This window comes from Elephas maximus, chromosome 5 (assembly GCF_024166365.1).
Source record: "Elephas maximus indicus isolate mEleMax1 chromosome 5, mEleMax1 primary haplotype, whole genome shotgun sequence".
NCBI lineage: Eukaryota > Metazoa > Chordata > Mammalia > Proboscidea > Elephantidae > Elephas > Elephas maximus.
In genome coordinates, this window is record NC_064823.1 from 80,346,878 (window position 1) to 80,370,690 (window position 23,813).

General features: G+C 40.7%; 1 protein-coding gene across 4 annotated transcripts in view; it reads right to left on the reverse strand.

Moving 5' to 3' along the window:
- Positions 1-14,935: 14,935 nt before the first annotated feature.
- The window catches only part of SHROOM3 (shroom family member 3), a 210,921-nt gene continuing 202,043 nt past the window's right edge, over positions 14,936-23,813 (reverse strand). For all 4 annotated transcript variants that reach the window (XM_049885950.1, XM_049885949.1, XM_049885951.1 and 1 more), the window contains 2 exons: positions 17,789-18,061; positions 14,936-15,920 (listed from right to left, as the gene is read on the reverse strand). In XM_049885950.1, coding sequence (XP_049741907.1) covers positions 15,552-15,920; positions 17,789-18,061 — 642 coding nt within the window. In that variant the 3' untranslated portion in view covers positions 14,936-15,551. The remainder of the gene's footprint in view (positions 15,921-17,788; positions 18,062-23,813) is intronic.

Here is a 23,813-nt window from a genome sequence, read left to right on the forward strand (position 1 = left end):
ATTTTTGAGATCGACTGTTGTTGTTGCTTGTATCAGTAGTTGTTTTCTTTTTATTATTGAGTAGTATTCCATAGATAAGGCATCGGTGGCAAAATTCTCACTTTCCATGCAGGGGACCCACGTTCAATTCCCAGTCAGTGCACCTCTTGCACAGCCACCACCTGTCTGTCAGTAGAGGCTTGTGTGTCATTATGACGCTGAACAGATTTCAGTGGAGCTTCCAGATTAGAGCAAACTAGGAAGAAAGCCCTGGCAATCTACTTTTTAAAATCAACCAACGAAAACCCTAAGGATCATAACAGTCCCCAACCAATCATGGGGGTGGCACAGGACCAGGCGGCATTTCATTCTGCTGTGCATGGGGTCACCATGAGCCAGGGCTGACTCGACAGGGGCTAACGACAACAGTATTCCATCGTAGGAATACACCAAATTGTTTTCCTGTTGATGGGCACCTAAACTGTTTCCAGTTTGGAGGTGTTGTGAGTACAGCTGTTATGAACATCCTTATATAAGTCTTCTGTGGCCACATATTTCAGTTCTCTTGGGTAAATACCTAGGATTGGAATTGCTGGGTCACAGGGACTAGATGGCCCCTAACAGCAACAAAAATGACAACAGGGTAGATGTATGTTTAGTTTTATAAGAAACCACCAGACTGCCAGATATTTTTCTCAAAGTGGTTGTACTGTTTTACACTCTCCTCAACAGTGTTGTGAATTCTGGTTGCTCTACATACCAACATTTGGAACTGTCAGTCTTTTTAATTGTAGTTATTCTGGCTGGTGTGTAGTGATATCTCATCTTAGTTTTAATTTGCATTTCCCCAGTGATCAGTAATGTTGAGCATGTTTTCATGTGATGATTGGCCATTTGTATATCTTCTTTTGTGAAGTATTTGCTCAAATCTGTCACCCATTTTTAAAATTTGTTGTTTGTCTTTTTATTATTATGTTGTAAAAGTTCCCTAACAATTCAAGATACCAGTCCTTTGTAAGATACATGATTTACAAATATTTTCTCCCAATCTAAGGCTTGCCTATTCATTACCTTCGTGGTATCTTTTAATGAGCAGAAGCTTTTTATTTCAGCGGAGTCTCAGATTTATTGCTTTCTGTGACCAGTTTCAGAAAACTTTACCTACTCCCAAGTCACATAAATCTCTTATGTTTTCATCCAAGGCTTTATAATTTTAGCTTAAAAGTTAAAATTAACTTTTGAGTATGATGTGAAGAAGGAATCAAGGTTCATTTTTTGTCATATGAACATTCAATTATTACAGCGTTATTTGTTGAAGAGGTTTTTTCTTCTGTTTAATTGCTTTGGTACTTTTTTCTGAAAATAAAATGACCATAAAATTGGAGTCTATTTCTGGCTTCTATTCTGTTCCATAAACTGACCTGCTGATCCTCATGCCAGTACTATACCTTCATAGTAAGTTTTGAAGTGAAATAGTGTAAGAACTCCAAATTTGTTATTATTTTTCAAAATATTTAAATATTCTAGGTTCTTTGAATTTTCATATTAAATTCTGGAACAAGCACGTAAACTTGAACAAAATTTTCTCTAGGATTATGACTGAATTACATTGAATTTATGATCAAGTTTGGGAGAATGACATCTCTCCATTTATTTGGACTTCATCAATTTCTCTCAACATTGTTTTATTGTTATTAGTATAGAGGTGTTATGTAATGTAATGATCAATCTACTCAAATCAATTTCTATTCAGTTCAATTTAATTCCAATTTAACTGTATGCAGTACTTCTTCTGACCCTAGCCACCTGGATATAGGTCAGACATTACAAATTAAAGGGCACAGTCTCTAGACTGCCAAGTCTGCCTAAGACTTCAGATGACAGCAACAAGCTTGGGGGTACCCATGACACCCTCACTTCTGGCCTCTTTGCTACAAACATCTCAAAATGCCAGCCATAAGTTCAGGGGTTGCTCAATGCACCCCGCTCCCACTTCTGATCTGCTAGCTCCCACTACTCCCTCGGGTTCAATGATTTACTAGAAGGACTCAGAACTTAGGAAAGTGCTGTACTTAGTATTACAGTTTTATTACAGCAAAAAGGTTACAAATGAAGGGACACAGAAGGGGAGGTCCGTGAGGGTTCCCAACATGGAGCTTCCATGTCCCAAGGGACTCATTACCGCACCATGAACATTGGTATCTTTCACCAACCAGTAAGGCCATGTCCAGAGCCTTTATTGGGGGAGCCTTAATACACAGGCTTGCTTAACTGAACATGTCCCTCTCCCCTGAGGTCAGTTGATATCATGGGGTATCTTCTTGGCCTGACCAGCATCTATCTGATTCACCTCATTAGCATGGCCTGTTTGGTTAGGTGTGATGTGAAGACCTCATCAAAGATACTTCAATTACTGGGGAAATTCTAAGGTTTTAGAGGTTATCTCTCAGGAACCAAGAACCAAGACCAAATTCTTTGGGTAAACTTAATGCAAACCCCATAGGTCACTGCCTTAGGCTGGGTTCTTTAGCGAAGCAAAACCAATAAAGTGTATAAATATATATAGAAAAAAAAATGTAGAGAGAGATTTATATCAAGGAAATGGCCCATGCAATTGTAATGCCTGGAATGTCCCAAGTCCATGGGGTCAGGATAGAGGCTTCTACTGATTCACATAGGCACAGATGCTGGTTAACCCAAGATCAGCAGGTCAGAGACCAGGGCTCTTGCTCACAGACTGCGAAGATTGAAAAGATCAGCAGGCAAGACCGCAGGTAAGCTGCTAGCTCAAGTCCCAAGACAGACAGAAGCCTGCTGCAGGATCCGGCATGAGCAAAAAGCCCCCAATCCTTGCCAGAATGTCCACTTATACTGGATGCAGGCCACAACCCAAGGAAACTCCCTTTCAACTGATTGGCTACTTACAGCAGATCCCATCATGGGTTTGATCGCATAACGAATCTCAACAGGGAAGTGATTGCAACATTATACAACTGACAAAACACTGAGAATCGTGGCCCAGCCAAGATGACACACAATCTTAACAATCACAATCACCCATTGGTCTTTGGCCATAGGTCCTTTTATACGCTTAACTTTTGGAGAATTGCTCTTTTCCTCCCCTTAATTCACCACTATTTGTATGATTATCTAGGTCTTGTTCTTCCTCAGGCCAGTCATATTATGTCCGGAGGAGGCTTTAACTCAATTTCCTGATACATTTGACCATCAATATCAGCATTATAATCTCATTGACAATGCCAGTATTATGCCATAACCCAAAAAATATGAGTCAAAAGAAACTGGCATATTAGCAATTAGTCCAGCTCATCGTCACATTGTATGAACAAAACATCTCCCAGAGTAAGGACACTCAGGTTTGCTGCAGCTTTCATTTTATCTTGTCAGGTTCCGAAATAGGAGTGGTCTCAGCGATATGTGGCTTATCTTTCCAGGCATCTAATATCATTGACCTAAAAGACAATATCATCTCTTGCTCTGACCCTCTTTCTAGGTGTTAATGCAATTTTTAATTTACCCTCATTGCATAACTCATTTATACATTAAAAAAGAAAAAAAAATAGCTGAAGTGATATGGGTAAGAATCGTATAGTCATACCCACTTCCTCCCTCACCCCCTTGCCCAGATCTACCAGAAAATTAGAGGGATCTATTTTTTTAGGGAGTCTCCCTTGGTTCTTCTCATGTTGAGTGTGAGCACACACTTGTGAAGTTGTGTCAGCCAGCTCTTCATAACTTTATCTCCCCTGTGTCCCTCCCCAGTCCCACCCCCATTTTAGACAAATGCTTTAATTGCCCATTCCAATTCTCTATCAAACCACTACGCTGAGGATAAAAGTATATTCCTTGGTGTGAAGAAATATGACTCAGCAGTCCAAATTGATGCTAAATCTTCTATTCCGGTTCTTTTATAGTACTCTGGGCATTTGCTTTTACCGCTGGGTAAGGAAAGCCCAGTCTAGAGTAAATGTCTATTTCTGTCAGGACCCATTTGTAGTTTCCTGGGACAACCGGCATCAGTCTAACTTGCTACCTAGGAGCAGGGGCCTTCACTGGGGTAATCTGCACCATAGCCATCTGCAGCCTCTGTCTCTTGTTGGAAACAGAACAGTTCTTATTGGCACTGTTGTGCTTTAGTGGGTGCAAGAGGAATATGTCCAGATTCAAGTCCAACTCTGCATTGCTGAGCCTCCCCCATTTCTATTCATCTCATGTACCCAGGTAGCTACTGTGGTTTCTCTAACTCTGTGCAGTTTCTTCAAGGCGGAAAGAGGGTGGGTTTTCTATCTGATTTTCAACTGCCCAGCAAGATGCTGACTACAGCCTGCCCTCAAGATAAAAAATAAGAGCTACAAAAATAGAAACACCCTGTGCTAGGTCTCTTCTTCCAAATTTCTATGACCTTCCAGACTTCACCTACTTTTGCTCATTCTCCAGAGCCTTTGGGTAGAAATTTTTTGTATTTGTGTCTAGTTTAAAGTTGATAACTGCAGGAGGATTAATCTTTTGGGATATTACTTCATCATATTTGAAGTGGAACACCCTAATGAATTTTAGCTGAATTTAATTTTAACCTCGAGATGACATTTTTCCAAGATGCCCATATGCCTAAATTCCTGCCAATTAAATTCAGGTAAGAGGAAGAGATGTGTAGTTTGGGAGGCACAGACTTAAGAGGAATTTGCTCACCTTCTGCTTTCTCTTTTTCTCATCTTGTGGTCTTTGACCATACAGGTGAGGGAAAAACCTTAGGGGATGCTAGAGTGATAAGAAGGAACAATGAACCTCAGAGAGTCTCATGAAACAGAGCCACCATCCACTCTGGAAGGCCCACCTACCTCGTGACTTAGCCAACTGCTGTAGAGTTGATTCCAACTTGTGGCACTATGTGTCAGAGTAGAACTGTGTTCCACAGGGAATTTAATGACTGATTTTCGGAAGTAAATCACTGGGCCTTTCTTCTGAAGCACCTCTGAGTAGTCTTGAACCTCCAACGTTTTGGTTAGCACTGAATGTGTTAACCTCATGACTTAAGAGACATTCAAATTCCTATCTGTTCCAGCCACTGTATTAAAAAAACATACTTGTTACAGAAGGTTAGGATACCATATGATAAAAAATGTCTGAGAGTATTCATTTTCAGGATCCTTAATAATTGGATCAAGGATGAAAACTGGTTAGTCAATGCCAGATAACTAGTTTGCCCTATTCTCACTTTTCCCTCCACTGCTTTCTTTAAATTGAGGTAAAACTAGCACTCAATATAACACACAGATTCTAAAAGTTCAGTCTGATAAATTTTGACAATTCCATACATCCATGTAACCACCACCCAAAACAAGATAGAGAACACTTCTGTCATTCTATAACGTTTCTTGTTGCTTGATTTCAATCAGTTACCTTCCCTCTATCCCTAGGCAACCACTTTTTGATTTCTATCATTACATATCAGTTTTGCCTGTTCTAGAACTTCATATAAATGGAATCATACAGTATGTATGCATTTGTGTGTCACTTTTTTGCTTGACATAATGTTTTTAAATTCATCCATTTTGTTGCCCATATCAAGAGTTTTTTCAATTGATGAGTAGTATTCCATTGTTTTAACATGCCACAATTTCATTTATCCTTTGATCAATGTACGTTTGTGTTGTTTTCAGTTTTTTTGGCTATTGTGATCCAATAGTCAAATGTGCTATAAACATTCTTGTACAAGTCTTTTCGTGGATATATATTTTCATTTTTCTACAGTAACTGTGTGTTATGGATTGAATTGTGCTCCCTCAAAATATGTTATAAACCCTAACCTCTATGTCTGTGGTTATAATCCCACTTGGGAATGAGTTGTCTTTGTTACATTAATGAAGCAGGTTAGTATAGGGTGTATCTTGAGTCAATCTTTTACAAGATATAAAAAGAGCAGATTAAACAAGCAGAGATGGGGGAAGATAGATACAGAGCCATGTGGAGATCTCCAAGGAACCAGGAAAGAGAAGCTGAAGAGACAAGGACCTTCCCCCAGAGCAGACAGAGAGAGGAAGCCTTCCCGTAGTGCCGGCACCCTGCATTTGGAATTCTAGCCTCCTAAACTGTGAGAAAATAAATTTCTGTTTGTTTAATTCATCCACTTGTGGTATTTCTGTTTTAGCAGCACTGGATGACTAAGACACTACCTAAAAGTGGAATTGTTAGATCATAGGGTTGATTTTAATCATTTAGTGTGTGTGTAATGGTTTAAGTTTATATTTCCCTGATAATGATGTTGATCACCTTTTCATGTGATTATTGGCCATTCATATATCTTCCTTTGTGAACTATTTAATTATTTTGCCCAGCTTTTAAAATTAGGTTGTCTTTTTGTTGCTGATTTATATTTACACATAATACTTACATACATGTTTCTATGCACTATGGATAGAAGTCTTTATTAGGTAGCTCCCACTGACTTCTGATCAATTTGCGCTGCAGAGCTGTAGTTCTACTTTTGTTAGCAGGCATATTGCATACCTTCTCAATTAGCCGTATCAATGCACGTATTCAATTGTTCAGAGTAATGATGAACACGCACGTTTCCTGTTGTACCTTCCTACAGATGCTACTTTTTCAACTTACCTGTGGAGGCACATCATTTAAGCACAGCTTGAATTGATTTCCTCTGCACATTATTCCTTAGTTGGCTTTTAACTGACATTTGCAAGAAGACATACGATTCATTCTTAAACCCCCAGTTTCATTCTCTTCAAAATGTATTGTGCACAAACAAGAAGTCCTCAGTAAGATTTGTTGAAAAGGGCAGGAGGTGAATTTCAAAAAGAAGCACCAAAAAAAAAAAAAAAAAAAAAAGTGGAAGAAGAAAAGGATATGTATGCATTGTCATGTGAGAATATATGTCTATTCCCGATTTTAAACTTCGATTAAAGCAATTGTTCCTTGATTTAGACAAAACTACCTCAGATTTTTAAGTAATATCAAGGCACACCCAGCGATACATCATTAAAGTGAGGTTGACATTTTGAGTAAACTTGGAGAATACTCATTCTTTATGTCCTAAGCTTAGGTTCATTTTCTGCCTACTTTTTTGCATAGAACCCTATTTCTGGAAGGGCTATCAGTCTATCTTTGTCTTTTAATAGGCCCTCATCTGTACCAGGTGAATATGTATTCTACATTTTTTTCTTTTAACCTTTGGGAAGAGTCTTTTTAGATTCTTATTCTAAGCCTAGAGCCCTCTTTGTTGGGTTGCTCCTCTTGGGCAACTTGATTCCTATTACTACAAAACAAAGACAGTTCCTATATTGTGTTATAATTTGAAAAGAGGAATAGCTTTCATTCAGTCTTATATATATTTTAACAATATTGCAAAGTCTTCCTTGAGATTTCTCTTTTCTCATTTGATATGCACTTTTTTCCCTCTTAGTTGTCAAAGAAATGATTCTTAAAGAATCAGCAATTACAGAATTCTACATTATACCTGTTATGGATTAAATTGTGTCCCCCCAAAAATATGTAGATATAATCCTGTTTGGAAATGGATTTCTTTGTTATGTTAATGAGGCAGTATTAATGTACAGTTGTCTTAAATCATTTTTGAGATATAAAGGGCCAGATTAAGTGAGCAGGCAAGTAAGCTGAGATGGCCAAAGATAGATGCCAAGTCACAAGAAGATCACCAAGGAACAGAAACCCAAAAGAGACAAGAGTCTTCTTCCAGAGCTGACAGAGAAAGCCTTCCCTTAGAGCCTGAATTTGGACTTGTAGCCTTCTAACTGTGAGAAATTTGTTTGGTAAAGCCACCCACTTGTGGTATTTCTGTTATAGCAGCACTAGATAACTAAAAAAAAAAAAAAAAAAAAATAACTAAGACATTATTACCAGGAGATAATGCTAGGGCAATAACCTAGAAGAATATTCCTGTGACGGTTATCAATTTATTGCCTCTGAGCTCTAAATCCATCTTTCAATACATGCTCTGCAATAATGGACAGAATCCCTCTAAGTATTTCTCCGTTACAATGAGCATGATGTTGTTTTCTCAATAGAGGGACGGTGCTCAACGGACAGGAGGAAAGGACTCTCCTGCTGTTCTGGCTATTGTCTGGTGGATCAGTGGTGTGGGTGTGAGGACATGTGATGGTGTCTGCCTCAACCACATGCCCAGAAGGCACAGTGCCTCAGAGACCTTACAGCTTCAACTTGGCAGTAGCCTTTCTTGGCCTTCTCAGTATGGAAACTGGTGCTTTGGAGAATTCCTGCTCACATGGGTGCCTTAAAGGCCTCTTTCCAACACTGGCTCCCCAACTCCCTTTGCAGGCCCTGCATAGCTCACCTGTGGCCCAGGGGGTTCACACTAAGCCGCCATGCCCTCGGCAGGCCCTGGCTACCTGTGCACAGCCAAATCATTGGTTGATGATTGCCTGTGCTCCACCTGCACCCTGGGGAGCTGCTTCCTGCTTGCCCGGGGATTGCAGACCAGCTCTGGCCTGGGCAAACTAGCAAAATTCTCTTCTACCAGTGGGTTAAACTACATCTTCTCCAAGGAGGTCTGAATCTCAACCTTGGGGAGGGGACCCCTTTCCAAGTTTGTCCTTCCGTGAGTATTCTTAGTTCTAGGATACTAGAGAGAATTTCCTTATAGTTTATAAATAAAACAGTTGCTGTCAAGTCAATTGACTCACGGCAACCCCATGTGTGTTGGAGCAGAACTGTGTTCCGTAGGATTTTCAATGACTGATTTTTCGTGAGGAAATCACTAGGCCTTTCTTCTGAGGTGCCTCTAGGTGGACTCAAACCTCCATCCTTTCGGTTAGCAGCCAAGCACATTAACCTTTTTCACCACCCAGGGAATCCTTCTATCTTATAGTCATTCATTTATCAGAATTTAGTAATGCTTTATATTAAACTTTCCCTGTTTAACCTATTGTGTTGTTTCTGTCTCCTCATTGGACTAAAATGATAGAAGAAAGCCTCTAAGAAATTCTGGCAAACAAGGCAAGAGATAAACTAAAAGATTTCAAGGGGCTATATTCTTAGACACTGACAAGCAGGAATTTGTAAATTGCAATGAAAAGGCTGTCCAAAATGATGAGAATTTAACAAATATCTTCAGTAAGATACACTGTAAAGTAAGTGGTCACTGTTTAAAGGGGAGAGGGATCCCCTCAAATATCTAATCATAAATAAGGAGCAAAATTTGCAAGGTAAGCAAAAAGAAAAATTATTAAAGATCTCATGAGAAATCTAGAACATATTTATGCCTTGTTTTAAAAAATGATACTTTGGTAAGATCAAATACGAGAATGTCAGAATAGGAAGTATTTTTTTCTTGTGGGATTTTGAGAATCAAAATATATTAAGCATAGCAGCAACAGAGCTGGTCTGACAGGCTAGTACCAACTTCTCTGGGGGGTGAACAGGAAGCTCTCATACTCTGTGAGGGTTGCATTGTTTATCCCTGTGCCTCTCTACACTGACCGAGGCAAATTTTACATTTAACAAAATGGGATACGCAGCCGGAGTGGAAAGAGGAGTCAGGTATCAGTATTCCAGGCCCAGTTCCATTATTGTGTGAACTTGGTCAAGTCACTTTACCTCTCTGGGACTCAGTTTCCTCATTTGTAAAATGTGGGAATTGGGCTAGACTTTGATCTCTAAGGTAGTTTTCCATTTCAAAAGAATTTTGTTTCTAAGAAACATCCTACATACAGGTGTACAGGTGTCCCAAAGCCGTGTGCAATGAGAGAGGCCATAATAACCTCATTCACACCATTATCTGCACCCACTTTGTAGAATCATCCACTCTGGAGCACATGTAGTAAACCAGAATATGTTTTCCTCAAAAACTTTGTGTCAATAACCGCAGAGATGCAATACAAAGAAACAAGTGTTTACATAAGAATAAACTTAAGGGTTGGCTGGGAAGAATTTGGCAGGTTGGGTGGAGAATGTAATTTAATTCCCCTAAAACGAGTACCGATATCACCTGTTGGAAGAAGAGGTAAGTGACTATCAAGTGGTAGAAAGCTGATATCAGAGGGGAACAGTTAATGCAAAATGAAATAATGTGTGACACATGTGACAGGGAAGAGAACAAACATGGTAGAGCAACTACCCAGTGCTAAACACCCTCTTATATTTTATCACATTTAACCTCCACAACAGTATTACCACACAGGTATGTATTCTCATTTTAGAGATGAAGCAGCTGACACTTGAAGAGAATAATAACTTTCCTGGGTCACATGATGGGAGGGAGCTATGATTTTAACTCCAGTCTAAGGGCACTGCCTGTGTCCTTCCTACCGTAGCAGCCTACCTTCTTGGGAGAGCAACCTGAAACCTAAGGAAGGACGTTCAGGGACTACAGTGTTGTTGAAGACAGGGGTGGTTTTCATTTGGGGCCTGTGCTTTCATTTCAGAAATGAAAGGGAATTATGGAGATCCAATCCATGTATTCTCTTTAATACCCTGAGTTTAAGTAGTAGTTGAGGCTATACCTTTGTAATCATTTTTGTCATGTTTTTGAGGCCAGAGGTGCAGAAATGCATGGGAGACTTCCCACATAAAGCAAGGCTTTAGGCCCTGCCACAAGGCATTGCAGCATGCCTTCCAACCAGGACTCTCAATGGCACAAGTCTTTTTCTGTGGTCAGATACACCGTAAGAAGCAGAATGTGGTTATAACTGGGGTCCCTAGGGCCCTTTTAGGATTGCTTTTCAAAAACTCACGGGTCAAAAAGTTACCGAGTAGGGATAGCCATTAATTTCTACTCCAGCGCTGCCTTTTCTGGGAGAGCATCTCTCCAAAAACTACTTTAGTGAGTTTCTCTAAAAGGTGAGAAATCCTAAAATTGGCAGCCCTTTTAAGGGCTAGTCTTTTTTTCTCTGGTGTGAAAAGCAATAGTTAATACTGATGTTTTAGCAAGAAATGCAGCTGCCTTCCCCTTATAGAAAAGGGTAGGAATAAATGAGCCAGTTTCTTCATTTGCAACTTTTTTTCTTGCCTAATTTTGATTTTAGGGCTTTGAAAGTGGGTGATAGCTCCTTTCAACTTCTCAAAAGAAATCAACGCACTCTTGTTTCCTTAGCTAGACTGCCAAATCCCAGGTCTCATGTAGCATGAGATTGTGATGAAGCAACAGAAATCTGAGTAAAGTCCCCATGACTGAAAAGGTCAGTTGTGATTAACTTCAGGTTAATGCAAATATCATGGCAGAACTTCAGATTAATAACATTGTGTGATAAGTTCATTCCTTTGAGGAAAAATTAGAGCAATTGAGGCTGAGTAAGTGCTTAGCTTATTTAAATTTAAAACACATCTAGAAGAGAGTGAGCAGAGGGAAAAATCCATGTCACGACCTTGGGAGTTACATAAAAGCAGTGGGGACAATATTAACTCATAATAATACAGCTAATGGGAGTACACTTAACAGGGCTTTGGACTTCCAGGATTATTATTATGTGAATTCATGATGGTCTTATTGTTGTGAGTGTTGTAACAGAAACTGTACAGATGAGTTGTGAGTGGCTGTCAAATGTTTAAGCAGGGAACATGTTAAAATGTTGATTCCTGGGCCTACCTGGTTGAAGCCCATTAACTGGCATTTTTAAAAAGCACTTTGTAAGTGATTTTAACACAGGCTTCTTGGACCACGATTGAGCTAGTGTGTGAAAGAGCTCCCATAGGAAAGGCGATACTTCCTTGGCAATTTTATAACGGCCAGGAATCCATGTACACAGTGTAGACTCGATGAATGTCTTCGGTGCAGATCACATAAATTCTGACATTAAAATGGCCATTTATCACTTTAATCGATGTAGCATCATGGATTAAGGCAGCAATAACACTTTGTTCACAATAATCTATTTCTGGGTAGAATGGCCCCTCGATATTCGCCTTGCCACTTTATACCTTGCTGGGGATAAAGTTATGTCTAGCTGTAGCCCTTCCTTTTTCTTTTTAGTAGTAAAGCAAGTAAAACTCATGTTCTAAAAAGAAAAAAAATTTCCAACAGAATACAGACAGCAAGATCATGGAAAACTAAACTAAAGAGAAATAAACTTGGCACCACGTAAGAATAAAAAGCCAACATTTTTCTTGATATCTAGGGAAAAAAAAAAAAAGGACCAGTATCTTAATAACAGATGCTTGAATAAAATGCAAGCTTAAAGGTAGAGCTCAAAGCAGATTAGGAACAACTTTTCAAACTCAAGTTATTTCAGATCAGGTATTAACAATGGAATGATAGGAAAACTAGTGTTCCAGGCTGGGTTCTCCTTTATGTCACCCCCAATGGACCTCATTTAAGTCCCCACTCCTCACCTCAACAGACAGCCACTGATTCTTAGAGGCTGACCCAAACCTGGCTAATCTTCAAGTTTAGAAACTAAATTGTACAAAACAAAACCTAAAATCTTTCCCTGGAGCAAAGGAAAAAAAGATTTGGTTTCAACAGTCTCTTGGAGAAACTCAGATATTTTCACCAAGGGATCCTCCCCACATTCTTTGGGGTTATGTAGACACCACAAGAAACAAAACAGCATGAGAAAAGGCTGACTCAACCAACATGTAGCAATATGCCCAGGAAAGTCTCAAGTGGCCCAGAAGTGGAGGACTCCCTAATCCTTTTGCAAGATATTGTCCTTTCCTGGAACGTCCCGGGTTTGTTGAGTATCAGCACTTGGATAATTCCAAGGCTATCCCATCTGACTTCTGACGGGGAGCATACCTCTGAAATGGTCACAGCCACAGGGACAACCATCGACTATGAATAGACATTCTCAGTGACGTCATGCGGGTCCTGAAATCCTGACCAACACCATGCTCATCATCACTGCTGTTTTCATGATCTCAGCTAAAGATATCATTGGGAGGAAGAAGGGTCGCTCCTACTGCAGACGATTTTTAACATAGCAGAAGAATGCAAAATAGAAAGGGGATGAATACATGATCCTTTTCCAGCTAAAAGCATCTAAAAGTAAACTTTGAAAATTGGTCTCATGATATCTTGTCTTCAAGACCCAGAGGTCAAGCCCTGTTAAAATAAATATCATGTCTGCCTAAGAATTAGATTTAAACGTCTTACTTGGTGTCTCACTCACTTCCCATAATAACAGAACAACACTGTACTGTCACAAAGGAATGGCTACAATCCTAAACCCAAACCAAACCCACTGCCATCAAGTCAATTCCGACTCATAGAAGCCCCATAGGACAGAGTAGAACTGCCCCATAGAGTTTCTAAGGAGGGCCTGGCAAATTCAAACTGCTGGCCTTTTGGTTAACAGCTGTAGCACTTAACCAGTACGCCACCAGTTTCCGGCTACAATCCAAGGAGTGTTAAAAGCTTTCAGGTGCTTGTGACATTCTGAGTAGCATCAGTAATTACTCTATTGTGGAGGTCACGCTTACTTTTCCACGTATAAACTAGAAAAATCATTGGAAAAGACTGAATGTGCAAAAAGTTCCCAGTCAAGCCTTTAGGAAGAAGAATTTTGAAGTGTGTTGCAAACTGGGAGACCCAGAATTCCTGAGGAACATCACTAAGAGCAGCTGTAAACATTTGTCGGCTGGCTTCAACCTGGTCTGACCACAAAGACCATCTCAGTATCAGCAGGACACAGTTAACTACCAACTGGAATTGATTTCAGGCTCCTGTGTTGGTCTAGGTCCAAAAATAACCATGTGGTGTAGCTGCTGAACATTGTCACTGGCTCCACTGACTCCCTGGGAGATGTGTTATAAGCTTTTGAAAATCTTCCTGGAAAACCAGGGGCTGTATTCTTTTTTATCAATGGAGTCACACAGGGTATAACCTCCAAAGAACAAAGCAATAGCTTTGGTTGACTACTCACAAGAAACTTCTGGGTGGCCTATTAGTTCTACATTAACCAAAAGACATCCATATTGTGGACCAAAACTATAGTTTTTAAGTTCTTAATAAGACCATAGGAGTCCCTGGGTGGTGCAGATGGTTAATGTGCTCAGCTGCTAACCAAAAGGTTAAAAGTTTGAGTCCAGACAACTCGGAAGAAAGACTTGGCGATCTAATTCTGAAAAATCAGCCACTGAAAACCCTATGGAGCACTAGTCTTGACACACACGGGGTTGCCATGAATCGGAGTTGACTGGAGAGCAACCGGTTTTAAGAACATAAAGTTTTCACTAATTAAAATGAGCTGAGACAAAAGGGCTTTTGGTACCCTCACCATTTTTTCCCCTTATAAATGTCAGTCCCAGTGACTGGTTGCTATAGTACTTGCAAGTCCGTATCAACAGAGTAGCCACCAGCCACGAATCAAGCACAGATGGAATGTACCACCTGCCCACAGCATGAGGCTAATGCTGTCACTAGTGGCTGTAAACCGAGTCTGGCCACTGACCACCACCTCCGTCTCATCTTTCCAGTTTAATAATTTTACAACCTTGGTATGAAACACTCACTGAGATATTGTTACTGAAGTATGACAATGCAAAATCAAGGTTTTCAGAGGTTGAGGGAGTTTCTCATAAGTATGGTTGACAGGTTTCACATTTTAGGAAAACAAAATTTTTTTAAGCATCACCACAACGGCTTGATAACTTATTAAATAGGCAGCTTCCTGTGGAGGAGGAATTGGCCTTCCTCTTGTCATGCGGGTTGGAGAGTTGCTGCTCTTGTTAATGGGTTTAGCTTGACTACAGTAATAATGACACGGAGCATGAGGGGAGGGAGCCATGGTGCACAAAGGCTGCTTCCTGGGAAAGCTGTATGTATTCCTGCTTGATGTAAGAGTAAAGTGGTAAGGAAACTGGGATTCCTGTATGCTCAGCTGAACACATCTAAGTGCAGACTGTATGTTAAAATAAAACAACAAAAACAGACAGCTCTAGAGTGTAGGAAAAAAAAAAAAATCTCCAAACATGACACAACTGTCTTTGGAATTCTTCATTTTCATTAAGTTTTCACAAAATACAAAGCTCAAACATAACTGTCTACGTCCACCACAAAGCAGAATCAAATAAGTGGTTAGCACACAAACAAAATGATCTTTTTTCATCTTTAAAAATATAAATAATAACAATGTTCAAGGTTTTACAATTCTTTCTCTCAGGGTGTGTGTGTGTCTGTCTTTTTAAGGCTTTACGTTGCAGACCCTTCGTTCATGAGGACTTGCACCCTCTCATGAGGATACTTTGCCCACAGGAAAGGAAGGCCATTGTGGATATATTCCTGAGGGTGGCACACACTGATCTATGCTGCCTTAGCCTATTAAAAATTATATGATCAATCAAACACCCTCCCACCAGTTCTCACAGTTTCATTAATGTTCTTTCTACTCCAAAGTAATAACAGAAAGGGGTAAGTTCCCAGCAGCATTTGAGCTCTCAGAGGATCAATAATGAAGGGAAAGACAGAAAATACAGGCTTTTTCCTGGACAGAATTTGTTTCCTTTCATCCAGAAAAACCCCAATAACCCATAAAGTTTAAACGATGGTTTGTACTGAAATATTTTTCAGATTAAATAGTGTGGAGAAGAAAAGGCGATCTTTTGGTTGGGTGTTTTAGAGGAGGTTAAAGTGGAGAGGTTAATGCTGGATAAATACTACTGAAAGTACATCCTCCAGCAGGAGCAGTTTCACTTGCAAGGTTTGGGGGCAATGCCAGGGCCCCTGCCTTGGGAATGAAATCCGAGGGAAGGCTCTCCAGCAGACACTTGACCTGCTCCTGGCCCAGTTTGATCCTGTCATCCAGCTTTCGCTGCTCAATGAGGAGTGTTGACTTCATTTTCACAAAATGCTGGTAGTCCTGGAGTTGCTCCTCTGAAAGGTAATTGGCCAGGATGTCCAGCACCACCCGTTCTCTTCGATCGAGGTTCTCCTTGAGCTCCCGGGCATCCTCGTGCTGCCCAGCCAGGACCTTCCTCTTCTCGTTGAGAGAACTCTGCCAGGGCGAAACGAGCAGATCAGCAAAGGGCAAAGGGAGGAAGCAAGAAGCCAAACGGCCTGCAAAGAAACCTTTTGCAGGACTGCACTATGTCTACGTTTCTATTTGAATTGTCATTCTAATGTGTTGTTAGTTGCTGTCAAGTCCATTCAGACTCTGCGACCTCGTGTGTGCAGAGTACAATGGCCCCATGAGGTTTTCCAGGCTGTGACACTTTGGCAGCAGATTGCCAGGCCTGTCTTCTGGAGGTGCCTCTGGGTGGGTTAGAACCACCAACCTCTTGACTAGTTGTTGAGCGCTTAGCCATTTGTGCCACCCAGGGACTCCTTTGAAAATCAGTTCATTCTTTTTTCCTCCCTGGTATACTTACGTTTTTTCTAAAAAAATTTTGATTGTGTGAAAATTACACAACAAAACATTTGCCAATTCAACAATTTCGACATGTATAATTCAGTGACTGTGACTACATTCTTCATGTTATGCAACCATCATCACTATCCTTTTCCAAATGATTCCATCACCATTAACATATACCTAATGCCCCCGAGGAAAAACTCTCCCTTTCCCCCTCCCACTCCCATGGAGCCATTAATTTGGTTTCTATATATTTGTTTATTTCATGTAAGTGAGATTATACAGTACCTGTCCTTTTGCAATTGACTTATTTTGCATAGCATAATGTTTTCTAGGTTCATACGTGCTGTGGCATGTATCAGACTTCATTTCTCTTTATGGCTGAGTAGTACTCCATCGTATGTATATACTACATTTTGTTTACCCATTCATCTGTTGATGGTTATGTAGGTTGTTTCCATCCAGTTCATTATTCTTATGTTGCATTTTATATGGTTCTCCAACTTCTAATGTCATTCGGCAGCTTTAATTTGAGAGGGGTTAAATTAAACTGGCTGGGGTAATGACTTTATTTTAGGTTTGTAGACTTAAAAGGAGGAGCCCTGGTGGCGAAACGGTTACCCACTCGGCTGCTAACCAAAAGGCTGGCGGTTTTAAAGAAAGACCTGGAGATCTGTTCCTGTAAAGATTACAGCCTAGGAAACCCTATGGGGTAGCAGTTCTACTCTGTCACATGAGGTCGTTATGTGTTGAAGTCGACTCAACAGCACCTAACAGCAGACTTAACAGGACAATCATCAAGGTCTCTTGAGTGCTTATTCTGATATAGTGGTTCTCAAAGTGTGGTCTCTGGGCCAGCAGCAGCATCACTACCTGGGAACTTGTTAGAAATGCAAGTTCTCAGGTCCTACTCCACCTACTGGATCAAAAACTCTGTAGGCTGGGCCCAGCAATCTGTGTTTTAATAAGCCCTCCAGGTGACTTTTTTGCGGGAACAGTTTAGAACCTCTGCTCTCGTCCATAAACGACAATGGGAACATTCCATACTTCCTCTCTAAAGAAGTCAGTTTCCATTTTTTGGGGTCTCTTCTTCAAGCCCTTGAGTACCTGCAGGCCCTCACATATGGAGTCCCTGGAGCCCTGAGCTCCTGTGACTGCACCCTCTCTATCCCCAGCTGATTTGCCAACCCCGCCCCTTTTTTAAATATCAATATCCATCATGCTTTTTCTTTGTTCTTCTGGGATGGAGAGAAAGGGGGTTGGGAAGAAAGAAACTCTGGCACCTGTGTTTTCTCTTTCCTAAGTATTCCCTGAGTCTGAAGTGTCAGCATTACATCTGGCATGGCAGATGCTCTTCTCTGTTTCCTGGTTATCTAGATGCTTGGTGTCTTCTCTCCTTGCCCCAAAGAGATTGTAATCCTCTGGAGAGAAGGGATCATGTGTAATGGCACCTCTCTATGTACATGGGCCCAGAAGGAAAAGTTGTTGAACTGAATTGGTAGGCTACCTACCCGTTCTTCATTACTGGCATCTTCCCCAAGGCCACTAAGGACGTTCTCAACACGGGCCAGGCGCCCCGAAAGGGAGAGCAGCAGGTTTACCACTTTGTCCAAGTCCCCTATGAACATCTTGTACTTGTCAAACTCATTGGGCTTGCAGAGCTCACGGATCAAAGCCTCCACCTCCTCCCCCAAAGCGTTATTGAGCTTGATGTCCATCAGCAGACCCCCTTTCGCTTCCTGGAGGGTCTCAAGCTTGTGGGTGAGGCTTCCAATGAGCTCCGCCTGTAATGACAGAGAGACACACAGCAAATATTAGCCAGCTAGAGCTGTCAGTGTAGGATTCACTTATCCCAACCACGTCCTGTCTTTTCCTCAAAGCTCAGCTGAAGATCCCCCTACTCCATAGGGCCTGCCACCGTTAACCTACCACTGCTGTCGAGTCAACCCTACAGGACAGAGGAGAACTGCCCCATAGGCTTTCCAAGGCTGTAAATCTTTATGGAAGCAGACTGCCTCATCTTTCTCCTGCAGAGTAGCTGGTGGGTTTGAACCACTGACCTTTTGGTTAGCAGTCAAGCACTTTAACCACTGTGCCACCAGGGCTCCTTCCCCCAACATTAGGTCACAGTCTTCTCTCCTTTCCCTGAATGCCTATAATGCTTTTCTCTGAACCTATGAAATGCTCATAGCCTGACACTTGATTACACATTGCCTCGTAATGTTTTCCAATTGTGTTATGCTGTGTACATCTTTGCCCTCCCAGCGGGTTTGTTAACTATTCATTATTAAAGTCCTCTCAAGACAAGCTTTCATCTGATCCTCACAACAATGCCATAGATAAGTAGGCAGGTAGGGTAAATATTATTCTTGTTTTACAAATAGAGAGGGCAAGCTTTTAGAAGAATTAAGGGAACTGCCCACAGAGCTGAGTTGAATATTAATCATAGCTAGTGTTTAGAGAGCAATTACCACATGCCAGACCCTGTGCAGGAAATTCTACATGAATTATCTCATTTAATCTCCCTAACAATTTTGTAGTAAGTACTATTTTATCCTCATACAACAGGTAAGGAAACTGAGAATTAGTGAGGTGAAGTGCTGGCCTAAGCCACATCTGCACCAAGGGTGGGGCTGAAGTGAACTCAGGTCAGCCTGACTTGAGGGGCTACCCTTGTACAATCATGATGAAATAGTGACACCAAAACCTTTAGGGGAAAGTCAGCCCCTTGCCTTTCCACTGCATCCCACTGTCTTCAGTTACCAGAGCCCTAAGGAATATTGCTTCGCCTAGCTGCTGAGCAACTTGCCACTTATATCACGAATTTCTATACCTACAAAACAGGATTACACAAATATCCATTATGTTTAACTGAAGGAATGTGGTAAAGGCCTTAGCAGTTTCTAGTTTGACTGTTTATTTATATTCAGTGTGTGCTACTTCCTCGTTCCAAGAGAAATCAAACTCCATGTTTTTTTGTAAATAGCCTTTTTTTCCTCTTAGCTTAAGGTAGCCAAATGGAAAAAGGACAATCTTTTTTGGTTAAACCCTATTTCTTTACCACCAAAACAGGTTCCAGTGCAAACCACATCTATATTTAAGGCCCAGCTGTGTGGCTTCAGCTGGAAACTTGGTAACAGAAAGGTTGCAACTTCTTGGTTGGAGTCTATCATCATTTTAAAGGAAGGCACATAAAAGGGAAAAAGTATAAATATTTCTAACAAACAGAACTGAATGGTGCTGATGACTTCTTGTATTATTTGTTCAGTAACAGAGAGCCCATTAGGAATAAAACAATCACAGGGAAAAATTTTTTTTTTCCCCTCACAATCTGCCCATCTCAGAACTGGACCATCAGAGTACTTCAATGTTAGTGAGATTCCTTGAAACATCCAAGTTCTACTTTAATGGCAACACTTTGTGTCTTCTCATCCACCTAGCTCCAGAGGCTACAGAATGGCTAAAAAATTCACATTTGCTGCCCCAATCATTATGGGTTATAATCACCGATTTTCCTCAAGCTGTTTAGTTAAGACAAAGACAATGCAAAGGACAATTTTGGTAGAGGAAAAAAACGTGTAATGTGTAAGCATATTACTCTTCAACCAAAGAATCTGAGCCCAGAAATATGCAGGTGGGAGAGAATACTGTCTAATGTTTTATTTTTCTTATCTTTTCTTGGAAAATGCAATCATTTTCCAGAAAGCAACTCTGGCTGGCAGCTGTGGTATCTGCCTCCAAGCTAACATACTACCTGCTGCCGTTGAGTCGATTCTGACTCACAGCAACCCTACAGGACAGAGTAGGACTGCCCCATAAGGTTTCCAAGGAGTGGCTGGTGGATTCAAACTGCCATTTGATTAGCAGCTGAGCTCTTAACCAATGCTGCACCAGGGCTCCAACGTACTAGGTACCTTTAGCAAAACGCCCAACAGGGTATGGTGATGTTTTAAGGTGGTATCAGTTCGTATTAAAGAATACAAAAGACACTGGAGTGGAAAGCAACAGGAAAAATGAACACTGCATGCTATTACATCTCCCAACATTCCTGCGGGACAGGACTAAGACAAGTCAAATGTATCATCTATGTTTTTCATGACACGCAAGTTCATGAAGCATTACATATGTTTTGGAAACCTTGGTGAAGTAGTGGTTAAGAGCTATGGCTGCTCACCAAAAGGTCAGCAGTTCGAATCCACCAGGCGTGCCTTGGAAACCCTATGGTGCAGGTTCTATTCTGTCCCGTAGGGTCACTATGAGTCAGAATCGACTTGACAGCAGTGGGTTTGGTTCGGTTTTAATGAGAGATTCTCATCTATATGAAGTAAGCCCAGGAGTTTTTACCCTTGTGAGATGTATTTCCTAGGCATGCTATTCCAAATGGTACAGGACAATACTTTCTTACGGAAAACCAAGATATACCAAGATATACATAACTGAGCAACTACATTTTTATCACCCCAACCTTAGAAAAAACTTTATGCTTATTCAAATACATTCTAAACTCTTCCATTTCTAAAACGTAACCTCACGTCTTAGGAAGTGCAATTTCTAGAAAACGCTTTTTTAAAATGAAGTAATAGAAAGATATAACATTATTCCTATAAATATGACTTCTTTTGAAGCTCATATTGCTGGTAGTCATTCCTGGAAGAAAGTCAAAGTACTTTTATTAATAATTTAGTTGATATCACTTAAAAATCCTCATTAAGGTTCTCAGAGGCTAGTATTGTAAGGGACAGGGGTGATAATTCTTAATTTTCCAACAAGGAAGCAGAAATCACTAAGGATAAGTAGTTTGTCTGCCCTCACATGCAGAGAAGGGAGAATTCATCTTCCTGAATTTCTGTCTGAAACTGGGCTCACCAGCTTTCTCAGGCTCCTGAGCAGGTCAGCAGTGCTGAAAAGGAGGACAGCCATGAAATAAGCCTGGTTCAATGGGCTGGGACAAGTCAAAAGAATTTGGCACAGCTGAACCACAACCAGGCATGAGGTTCAACAGTCTCATCTACTCAGTCTTTCCTCTCCAGACCCTGTTTTAGTTTCCAAAGACACCAGTGCTGGGCAGAACCTGAAGCACATCCATTACGGGAGCCTGATGTGTACTCTAGGCTTCATGATGTAAGAAGAACAGAATGAGACGAAAATGTCTAGGGAAGCTTCTGTGGGAAGAACCAATACCCATTTTGTGGCATTTTGATTTCTAAAAGCTATTTGCTGGGCTGTAATGTGATACATCACAGCTTGGCCATATATGCTAATGCAAGTATTACTGAGCAGTCACAGCAGTCACTCCTGGCCCAAATGTTGCATATTTGGCTGGCATCTGAATTTTCAAAACTCCACCAAGCCCTTAAAATGTGGACATTTGGACTAAAAAATGCAGTTTTAAAAGGATTTGAGTAACTGAAGGCAACAAGAGAAAGTTGGCTACACTAAATAGCCATTTCTTTGGCAGGCAGATCTCTTCAAAACTACCAACTTCTACCCGCAGAATTCACTGTGAGAGTGAGAAACTTTTTTTTTTTTAAATATATACAACAAAACTTTCACCAATCTGGCAATTTCCACACGTACCATTCAGTGACGCTGATTATATTCTTCAGGTTGTGCCACCTTTATTGCTATCCTTTTCCAAATTTTCTACCACCATTAACATAAACTCAGTGCCCCCTAAGCCAGAATGCCTCTTTCCCCCCTCTTCCACCCACAGTAACCACTAATAATCTTTGATTTCTATATATTTGCTTATTTCATGTAAGTGAGATCACACAGTATTTGTCCTTTTGTGACTGACTTATTTTGGAGAAGAGGTTTTTTGTTGTTTAAATAACACACTAGTCTCTTAGGAACTACTTAATTTAAAACCATTGATATTTTTATACTTCTCATCTGGCATAAACTGTTAACTTACCCGGGGAGAGATGCTATTTATAAAGGTTCTTCTTCTAAACATAGTTTAACAGAACCTCCCTCCCTCCTCACCATCTGCTGGGCTGCTTCCCCCTTCCTTACTGCTCCATGGTGAGTACTGGATGAGGAACCAGGAGACCAGGCTCTGACATAACATCCACCACCAGGAAAGTCACTTGATCTTTCGTGTCTCAGTTGTCTCATCCATAATAAGGGGATAATAATAGATCTGCCTAAAATTAATAATGGCTAATTATTAAGCATCAGGCACTATTCTAAGTGTTTTACTGTTCAGTTACTAATCCTAACAACCCTACAAGATGGGTACTATTATATCTCCATTGTACTGATAAAAAAAATGAAGCAGATAAGGCTTTATCAACTTTCCCAAACTCAGACAGCTAATAAGTGGCAGAGCCAGGATTAAACCCAGGTTGTCTGGCTCCAGAGTTCAGACTTTCAATCACTACATTAAATAGCTCATAGGAATGTTATGAGGCCCAATGTGCAAAGCTCAGGTAAGCACTCTGGAAAACATAAAAGTATCACACACATTCAAGTTATTATGTTTTTGTGTTATTATCAAGATTAGATAGCACTTTGAAGAACATACACCACTCATTTTAGGTAGATGCTTCTAGGGGAATACCCAACTTCTCCCCCACACAGGACAACACTGCTTCACCTTCTGCTCGGATGACTTGTGCTGACAGTGTCGCCACTGATGTCACACACACTGCTGGCCCCTGTTGACCAACTGTCTTCATCTCGAGCAAGAGTAATTCAGGACTACTCGCCGAATGGCTGGGGTTTAGGAACTGAGTGGAATTCAGGCTTCTGCTTTTAAAAGCTAGGATCATATAAGAACATTTCCAGTGTACAGGCTTTGTTATTGTTGGCAGCAGCACATTACTGTTTTTTTTGTTTTTTAATTAAGCTGATTTACCAAGAGAGATGTCAGGGGCAGTTTCTGTTCCAATGACAGCAATTGGATCAAACCTCCATTCAGTGTTGTGTGGTCCGATCAAAGCAGAAAGATCATGGGGACTTGACTGCCATTTCAAATATTCTCTAGTAAATTCTATGTTGAGAATAGTTCTTTACCATTTCCTCTTGGGAAGGCTTGTGACCAGAAAGGTATCATATCTATATTGTATGGTCTCTTGGTTCTGGGTATCAGGATTCTTTGACAACATGCCAGAAACAATATTACTATCTTTAAATTAATCTCCCCTCCAAAAAATGATCTACTTTTTCCTATCTCAGTTGTAACAGTCACCTAGGGCCAGGTACATGGGACTCATTCTTGACATCTTCCTCTCTTCCACCCTCCACCTCTAATCTGTCACCAGGCTCTGCCCATTTTCTTCCTCTGGTTCTAATCTAGCTGTTTCTCAATGCTCCTACTGCACTGCCCTCAGACCTACATCATCCCTTTCCTGGATGGCTGCACTACTCCGAAATGTTCTCCCTTTCTTCTGTCTTACTCCATACACAGCTGCCAAAGATTCTTCTAAAATGCAAATCTGCAATGTCTTTCTGAGCTGTGATTAAACCCTGTGACAAGGACTTCTGATGTTGATCCAAGATGGCATAAACCCACTACAGACTCTCTCTTCTACT